Here is a 9,816-nt window from a genome sequence, read left to right on the forward strand (position 1 = left end):
GTAAGCTTGGATCGGGCCAAGCTCACGCCTTGTTATTTGTTCCGTATGGGATGAGGCGTTAAAGTCTCACGAAAGCTGCCATTTTTGGGCCGCCGTTGTGTTTAAAAGTGTCTTTAGCGTATTCATGCACGCCCCATGAAAAACACAGAATAACACAGTAACGAATGCGGGGTGACACAACCCGCGCACGAGACACTGGAAGTTGACAGCTTCGCCATCTTACAAAAGTAGGCGAAGTCTTATTTCAGTAGCGACCACCAGGTTTCCAGGCCACGCTAGAGTGGTACCGTACCTCGTGACGTAATAGGTCAAACGCCCCTCGCTCACTGGTGGCGCTTCCAAGGTCCGCTCTGCCCGCTAGTCACCGAATCGTTCACCCATGTGGACGCACGGCTGTACGGACTGCCAGCATCAGCAGCTCACTGTGTCGTCAGCCCGCGCTGGCTGTTGTTCGCCCCTGGCCGGCGCGGGGCGCCGACGGCATCCGTCCAGCGGCCGGGCGATGAGGCGCCGGGGTCGGCGGGCAGAGCGGACCCGGCCGCCGGCCGCGGCACGGCTGACTGCCACCAGGCTTCTGCAGCTGAGAGTCAGCTGAGCCGGTCCCCAGCCGCCGGAATACACCCCTGCTGGACGCAGAGTCCAGGGCCCGGCGCCGTCGCCGTCCGAAGTGGCTCAACGCGATCAGGTGTGTAGCTGTGCCGCGTGTTTGATTGCGGTTTGCAACATGCCGTTTTTTAGAGTGAAGTGTTTGCTGCTTGTTTCGATGACATTGCAACCGTTGCTTTTTGGTGTATTAGCAGGCATGACTGGTCTACTTTGGAACTGTCGCACAATCCGTTCTCGTTTGTGACCAGGTAAACATACATACAGTCATGATGGCAGTGTTCATGATTCGTATTATCATGAGAGTTCAGAGATGATGCACTTTGCTCACTCAAGCGGCGGCCGTCGTAGGTGTGGGCCGGTGGAGCTTATCTAGCATACGATAGGTACCCACATGTTGAGCCGGATTGTAAACAAGGGGGGGGGGGAACCCGGCCATGGCTGTCATGGACGTCACAAACCGGGGGGCGCCGAAGTCTTAAGAGCTGGTGCTTTTCGCACAGTAAACACCTCAACAAATTCAACATGCGCAGGCACTCGCAGAGGTGTTAGAAACGATACATCGTGAGGCGCTGAACAAGGGACAGACCGCTACATCAAGGCCTCCGGACAGGGCCGCACACAGGGTCGTGCTAGGGACGGAAGCCTCTACGGGGAGGTTACTCCATCGCGAGATGGAGCGGCATAGCTTGTCGATCCCACATCGACGTAAAACATTCAGAGGACACCATCAGAAAAATGCCGCCACTTTTCTAAGATGTGCTTCTTACGCTCGCTTTTAAGCAATTATTCCATTCGGCATGAAATGATTGCTTGATCCGTGTACGGAAGCCACTTAGAGAAAAACTTCCACCAACCACCACCCCTATATTTCTCCTCTTTTTTGATTACTACTCTGGAGACCGAATTTTTGCCTTTGTACACGCGTCGATTCTGTAATTCCACTAGAATTCGCAGTATTCGAACGGTAATTCTGGCGAGAGCGTTAGGTGCCTCAGTCCAAATAAATACCAGGTTTGCTTGGCAGCAATAATTCAATTATGTTGTACTGCGGCTGATGGCGTAATATGGGCTGCTAGCTTGCTATTCAATAGGCTGTTGCTTAGATTCTTAAACCTCGGCCACGTTCACTTTTTGCCGCTTCTATTTGTAGCGCTATATTAAAGTCACTGAAGTTACCGGTTCTTTATTAAGTACTGATTAGTAGACTAGTGATTCAGTCTGCCCAATACCTGCGAGTAAGGTTAAAACACCTTCACACAGGAATTCGCCATTTCGTGGCCGCGCTTATTCCGCCACGGAGTTGCATTTGTGTAAGTTTGGCTTCCCTGAATACCCTTTTCTCGTTGGAGCCCATTTTGATGCTGCACCGGTGCCATGTTCACCAGCGCCTTGGCTCCGGCTGGACGACTTTGGGGAGCACGGCTGTCAGGGCAGGCATTCTACGCCCCCACATGTTTTGCGCCGCGGGCGCGCGAGGCTCGACGCGGCTGTGCGCGACAGACCGGAACAAGACGTGACTTTGCGCGAGGCACGTCCCATGCAACAGTCCAGGTTCACAGCTCGGTCTCGGTGGTCCGACTGTGTGGTCGCAGGACACCGTGAATGCTAAACAAAGTTGCTGTTTAGGAACGTGGGGAGCGGCCGCACAACCAACCGGTACGCTTGGCGTGGGCGCCCTTGCCGGCGGCGGGTCGTAAGCCATAAGGAAATCGTGCAGAAAAGACTGGCTGGTAAATTATCTAGATTGAGCAGAACCGTAAGCAAACATTTGCAGCGGTGGCACAGCACAGCAACCTGTTCTGACCAAACATGCAGCACGTCTTGTATGGTGCAGGGCACCATCGAATTTTTTTCAAGTCTGCCCATTTTGGCGTGCCCACCTCGGTTGGTTCAATGTTCCTTCACATGCATACTAATGCGAATCACGTTTTACACAGCTACTTATGCGTTTCTGGTGTCGTGTTTCTTTACATGCATGCTAATGCGTCTAAAAGCATCACAGGGGCGGGGTACGTAGCTTGCCGCCCCCCCCCCCCCTAACGAATACGACCCTAATTTCAGTATCATGTCGAGGCCTTTCACGGAGCAATGAATTGTCAACTGGCGTATTTCTGTGCAGCTATATGGTCCCCATTTTATTGGAAGAAGGGTATTAAGATATTGTTCAAGAGCTTAAATATCTGACAACTTAGGGAGCACTTTGATTTCACGCCAAACAAACTGCCTTTCATTGCTTAGTTACTTTATATTATTATGTCGTTAAAAGCAAAATGGCATTGAATGATTCCATCCCTTTGAACTCCGCATTCGTCGTTCCGGGGCGAAGACTCGCCACCAACAGACGAGCCACGCTGCTCATTGCCAGCTGCATCCTCGGCCCGTACACGTAGTTCAACTAGAAAAACCACAACTGTTCATAGATTGGAGCGGCCAGTGAGTTGCACTCTATCTACGGGTCATTAGAGTTCACAAATACCGTTTGTTTTAGAATATTGTTGAACCATGCACGACTAAGCTACCACGCGACTAATACCGTGTTAAACTATTTTCTACCCGTCTACAGTGTGAGACGGCCGATAACCTGCTGTCAGATGTTGCAGCCGTGCAACTGTCACGATTACTCAGGCGGCGCTGTCCACCACAGGTGGCTCTCCATTCGCTCCAATGCATGTCGCACACGTGCTGGTACACTCATGGCCTCATTCAGTGCCGTGCCTTCCCGGCAAACTCCTGCTGATCACTGCGACAACGCATGCCTGGGTTGACACATACCGCTGATAGAAGGTTCGGCTCCTCCTTCACGCACGCATGCACACACACACGCACGCACGCACGCACGCCGCTGGCTGTTGTTACCTTCCAGCTGTTCCGTTGGCTGTTTTGGCGATTGATGGACGGAGTTTCGGTGAACAATTTGTTACAGGTTTTGGTGATTGCACGGCCCCTTCCCCACCCCCCCCCCCTCCAACAGGTGTATTGTCAGGCGTTCGCTAACAAGGACATAGCTATAGCATTAGTGCTCACTGTAACGAACCTTGCCCAATTAAATGTTCACTGAAAGCGGTAATTAGTTTTGCTATTCCTTACGCGTTCCGGGGCCACCTTAGGGGAAAGTTGGAGCTTCATCCGGCATCCTGTGGTCATTATGTTTGAATTCACGCGCGCCGGGTGGCCGGCTGGATACCGTTTGCTCGGGTGGGTGGGGGTGGGGGGTCAGTTCGACTTCCCCCGATGAGATCTCGGGAACTAAGAGAGATAGGGACACCCAATTTACAGGGTGTCTTGACATGTATGTAAACTCACTTTCGATGTTTCAGGTTCCAAGGTCAAGACCTTCGGGTTAAATGAGGTCAGCCAAGGTCAAATTCCATGTTGGTCTCCGAATTTCTCCCAAAACCTACGTACCCGCTTATAAGCAAAAGGTCACATGCTCATTTAAAGTCATTGACCTTGTCGGACCTTTTGAAGGTCATGGTGACCAAAATCATACAAGCTGCTCTGATTTTTGCATTCAAACAAGCGACAAAGATTACGCTAGGCAGTATGTTCCAAAAACAAAATGTTCACCCGGGCCATTTTAGGTCAATGACCTATTCTGACCTCTAAGAAGTCCACGGAAGATGTATCATGCGGTTACTGCTAGCAATGAATTCAAAATGAGCACCAGAAACTATCCCATACAGCGAGCCCTAGGGTAATAAAACGGGTTGGTTTTGACCTTGGTCCGACTTTCGTACTTGACCTTAGGTTAATGCAATTGTCTCATTCAAAAGTTGTGTCGCCTAAGAAAGCAGCTCAAAGATGTATGGCCCCGTCTAACACTCCGTCGTTGCATCAGATCAAACGACTCCCTAGAAATTGACTTGGCTGAAACCATGGCCTGATTTTGACCTGACATGGGTCAGCGACCTTGCAGGTAACATTTCTATTTTTGGTGCCAAACGACCCGTTATTCAATTGTCTACAGCTATGCAAAATTTGGAGCGGCTACGTCGTGCCGTTCGGAAACCGTTCCGGAAAAACCCTCGGGGGTCAATTTGACCCCCACCCGAGCGCGCGTTAATTTAGCTTCGTTCTTTTACCTTGATGGGAATTCAACGACTCACTATCAAATCAAGCTTTCGGACTGCAATGGAGAGGTGCTCCGTCGTTTGCAGGTTAAAAGGATATTATTTAATAGCACGCAATCTTTCCCTAAGTCAATCTCATGTTGTGGGATAGTTGTTTATCACTTTTTATGCTCACGAAGGACAAACTTTCATAAAATTAACTGGCTAGCATTAGCTGGCACGGAGCCATTCAACAGACATTTGCGCGCGCATTGGGTGCGAAACAACGATTTAATAATATGCACGCATGTGACGGTCCTAGTGATAACGCATGCATTTTCTACACCACAGTTGCAGCAAGCTCATCCTCACTGTTATTTTTACGGCGCATTTTATGTACATAATTGAAGCAGTTTGCGTTTAGCCTCAATCCCATACAAGTATTGGTCAATGCGAATCGGTTATTATGAGTTATTAAACATAAGTGCGCATCGTTGAGCATTATGGATTATGCTTGTTTTATTGATTACAATGGTTGGTGCCATCACATGGAAATGAGTTTAAAAATGTTGTACGATGCCAAATTCAGACCAAAATTTCTGACGAGACACACTCAAGCCAGACAAAAATCGTAGCTTCAATGAAGCACTGTTTTACTCGGGAGGGGGGGGGGGGGCTGTGCTCTATATCCAGGAATTAAAAATACAAATGTGACAAGTTGTGCAATTTGGTTGAATGCTTGGCCTCCAAACCCCATAACTGAATTCTTTAGTGTAGCCGGATATTTACCGCAGCATACGCACCACACATATGTTCGTCGTGCGGAGCAGTGCACACACCATCACAAGAGCATACCTCCCCTCGCGATATATATCGTGTTTGCTCTCACCACCAACTAAGCAGGAAAAATGTGCAACAAACTTTACACATCTATGGCCATAAGCAAAGGTTTGAGAGGTTTAGCTGATAGGCCTCGGAGCACAGAAATGACTGAAGTCCTTCATGGCTAACCTCGTTCTCGTCCCCACAACCAAATTTACGTTTCGCCGCTCATGGGCGCTTTATAGAGGAGTGCCTTGGGCGCCCTAAGGCGTGCTCCGAAGGGGCGCTTAAACTTTCCCATCAGAAGAGGCGCGTGCCTCTAGTGTCCCCCCCCCCCCCTCCTCTAGATTCGCCCCTGCATGGCTACTATGCTGCGTACCGCTCGCCCTGACAGAAGGAGGGCGATGCGACCCTCCTAAGTTTTTGAGGATACCTCTCTGGCATAATTCGCAGCCGCGTCAAAATTTGCAGTAACGTACAAGGCATGTATTGCGTGTGTTTTGACACAAGCAAAGTGTCCCTAGCTTCTCTGGATTCGGAACAGCGGCGGCGGTTTTTTAGGAGCACTGCACGGCGATCTACGGCCTGCGCGGGCGGCAGGCGGCCATCGACAGCGCTGCGGAACACAGCGGTGGGGCGACATTCCTGCGTGAACGGGGCAATACGTGTTGACGATATGGTCCAAGCATATTAAACTATGCGCTATCGTACTCAAAACTGGGCAAGGCACGCGCCTGTTAAAACTTTATGTAACTATGAGGCGTAGCATCGCATGTATAGAGTTGTTTACCTAGAAAGTGTAATTTTCGGAAAAATTTACCTTCGGGCTGACTTTTTTGGATTAATTTTTGACCTAGCCACGTACAAATTAATGCTAATCTCCCGACCTCGTTCGTATCAATCCACTGGTGGTTTCTACTGAGCCCGATCTGTCTTAGTATGGAAACGCCAGGGGGTCGCATCGACTCCCTCCCGCTGTTAGTTCGCTCCATGAAAACGGCGAATCAGGGCAAGGATGGAACTGAATATTTTTTCGATAACATGAAAATAGAATTTGAACATATGGACTGTCTTTCATCAAGTCGAGGAAACATTGGGGAAGGGGGTAGGGCGTCGGGGCCCCGTTCGGCCACGTAATCATTTACAAAAATTTACATCTCTGGCGGGAGTCAAACGATTCAAGATTGTTTTTTGTCGCTCAATTGATTTGTCAGGAAGATCGGTCAATTTGTTTGGGAGATACCCTGCAGAGGGTTCCAGTAAGCAGTCAGTGGAAGCTTTTGACATGTGTTATCCCACGAAAGACATGAATAAATGAGCCCATTGGCTGTCATAGCCGGTGGATGTCACGCATGCGAGCATGCTGATACCCTGCAGAGGGTTCCAGAAAGCAGTCAGTGGAAGCTTTGGACATGTGTTATCCCATGAAAGACATGAATAAATGAGCCCATTGGCTGTCATAGCCGGTGGATGTCACGCGTGCGAGCATGGAGCCTTAATGTGATACAGCCGCGCGGGTCTGGATGATAAAACAAGGCATCTATCAGAGCATACCTGCGACAGGCTCGGGTGAGGGCTATGGAATGTGCAAAATGAGACAGCCGCGTGGGACCTCGGGTGAGGGCTATGGAATGTGCAAAATAAGACAGCCGCCTTGGACCTCGGGCGAGGGCTTTGGAATGTGCAAAATAAGACAGCCGCCTTGGACCTCGGGCGAGGGCAATGGAATGTGCAAAATAAGACAGTCCCGTGGGACCTCGTGTGAGGGCTATGGAATCTGCAAAATAAGACAGCCGCGCGGACCTGCACTTGTAGCTTCCTAATGCCTTAACCCGACCAAACGTCATAGCAATTACGCCATAATGCGAAAGTTAATCAACATACGGGTTTTGAAAAACTGGTTCGTCTACTTATAGCGGTTTGAAACTGTTTACCGAAACTTTGAGGCGGCCCACTCTAAGCCACCCTACAAGCGGTCGCGGATAAACAATGAGTGGTGAACATAGCAACAGGCCAAATAGCTAATCCCTGGGAAGACTAGATTTTACCAGACACATTCAAGTGTTGCTAGCTGGGTTCAGCAGGAACGAATTTTGAGTTGTCCTCTGTGCAGGCGTGCTGCGGATGAAAAGCTACGTTATTTCTCACCTTTCCAGACCGTCTCGTCCTGAATATTGTTTTCCATATGTTCCAGGTGTAAGCGCACTGGCCAGTCATGATGGCCAGAAGGCTGCTGCTGCTGGCTCTGCTGTGCCTCTGCTTTTACATGCTAGTCCTGTTGCGATCGCTGTCCAGCGCTGTGGATGGTCGTCGTAGAGAAGCGCCATCTGCACACTTCGAATACAACAAGGCGGCGTCACGACAACAGCCAGATCACCACCAAACAGCGGCACCGAAAGACGCCGGCCCGCACCTGGCAACGCCACCTATAACTCAGAGCCAGCACAGAGTACCAGCACCTGTCGGTCAGATCCTTCGGTCGGTAGCGCCACCTATGGCCGCTGACCGCTCGCCCGAGGCTGGCCCGCTCCAGTTGTCCGCACGACAGCAAGGTTCGGGGGCCCAACGGCCTTCTGAGTCGGCGACGCCGTCCGCACATGAGCTGTCGCTAGCCGCGCAGGCGGCGGGTCTCCAGAACACTGCGCAGCCGCCGAGCATGCCGGCGGCCGCGCCGAAGCTCAAGCACATCCTCTACTGGAACGAGTTCTACGGCTCCATGGAGTTCACGTGGGGCGCTGGTCAGCGGCCGTTCATCGACAACGGATGCGAGGTCAACACCTGCTTCGGCACCAACGACCGCGAGCTGATGCCCGTGGACGAGTATGACGCCATCCTGTTCCACGTGCAGACGCTGCCGTTCTTCGACTGGCCGCGCTCGCGCCAGCCGCACCAGCGCTACGTGTTCGTCACGCTCGAGTCGGCCCAGTACCTGACCATATGGCTGCAGGCCTACGAGAGTCTCTTCAACGTGACGCTGACCTACCGGCGCGACTCGGACTTCCCGTACCCGTACGGAGCCCTGGTGCCGGTGCTGCCGGAGCCGCCCACCATTCGCAGGAACTACGCTCTCGGCAAGACGAAGCTGGTCGCCTGGTTCGTGTCGCACTGCCAGACAATGAGCAGCCGCGAGTGGTACGTACACATGCTGCGGAAGTACATCCCGGTGGATATATACGGTGCCTGCGGGACTCTCCAGTGCCCGCGCTCCGCCAATCAAACCTGTCACAATACGCTGCTTAACAAGGACTACAAGTTCTACTTGTCGTTCGAGAACAGCATCTGCAACGATTACGTCACAGAGAAGCTGTTCGACACACTGAAGTATGACGTGGTGCCGATCGTGCTCGGAGGCTCCAACTACTCCAGCTACGCCCCACCGGGATCGTATATAGAGGCGATGAAGTACAGCCCGAAAGAGCTGGCTGAGTACTTGCTAGAGCTGGACAAGAATGATGCACAGTACAACAAATATTTTGAGTGGAAGGGAAAGTACCGAATAGCTCCTAAAGACGATTTTAAGAAGTCATCATTCTGCGATCTGTGCAAATATTTGCACAGCAACGAAACGAAAGTGTATCACCATCTGAAGGACTGGTGGACAAAAGGACAGTGCAAAAAATTGAAACGGTCACGCTGAAGAAACTTTCCAGCCATGATGTCCTGAAATTAGGTTTGGGAAATTGGGTTTAGGGTTTTGGCAAAATGGGGTTTGCCCTGAATCTGATATCGGCACCGAGCTCTTCAAGCTGTGTATTGTTATGCTTTGAAGTAGCAGAAATCGTGATTGTGTACATCATATGCTTGAAATTAATAAGTTATGTGGTTGAAACGGTCTTGCGCCACTGCCAATACTACCCCCTGCGTGCGGTGTCCTCAATAGTTTATCGAAACCAACAAAGAATCGTCAGGCGCCATACAAATATAACAAAACCTTCAAGGCTGTGGGGAAATTTGTTCTCCCCATCATTTGTATCAGGCACCGCTTATGTGTATCTTATTAGCACACGATTCTGAAGCATTGTGATAGATGCCTTGCCGGAGTAACTTAGGATCGTAATATGTACAACGCTAGCTTGTGGGAAATTCTGCAACTTTTTCAACTGCATATATATATATATATATATATATATATATATATATATATATATACTCGCCAGTATATTTAATAAACTGCAACTCGCTCTTGGCGTGATGGGCTACTGGCATTTCTCATCGGAACTTCCCGTTGGGTTGTTGGTGCCTTCTGCGTTTTTTATGGGGTTTTCCATGTGTCTGAAGAGCCTTCTTTGGATCGTCTGGGACTTCCTGTTGATCGAAAGGACCTGATGCTGCCCATCTA

The 9,816-nt window shown here is 50.4% G+C and overlaps 1 protein-coding gene across 1 annotated transcript; it reads left to right on the plus strand.

Moving 5' to 3' along the window:
- Positions 1-649: 649 nt before the first annotated feature.
- Positions 650-9,596, plus strand: LOC119099732 (alpha-(1,3)-fucosyltransferase C). Its single transcript, XM_037222795.1, has 2 exons — positions 650-685; positions 7,672-9,596. The coding sequence occupies exon 2, from the start codon at positions 7,693-7,695 to the stop codon at positions 9,112-9,114; it is 1,422 nt and encodes a 473-aa protein (XP_037078690.1). The 5' UTR covers positions 650-685; positions 7,672-7,692; the 3' UTR covers positions 9,115-9,596.
- Positions 9,597-9,816: the final 220 nt, after the last annotated feature.

This window comes from Pollicipes pollicipes, unplaced genomic scaffold, assembly GCF_011947565.3.
Source record: "Pollicipes pollicipes isolate AB1234 unplaced genomic scaffold, Ppol_2.1 Scaffold_4881;HRSCAF=5763_pilon_pilon_pilon, whole genome shotgun sequence".
In the NCBI taxonomy this organism is placed as follows: domain Eukaryota; kingdom Metazoa; phylum Arthropoda; class Thecostraca; order Pollicipedomorpha; family Pollicipedidae; genus Pollicipes; species Pollicipes pollicipes.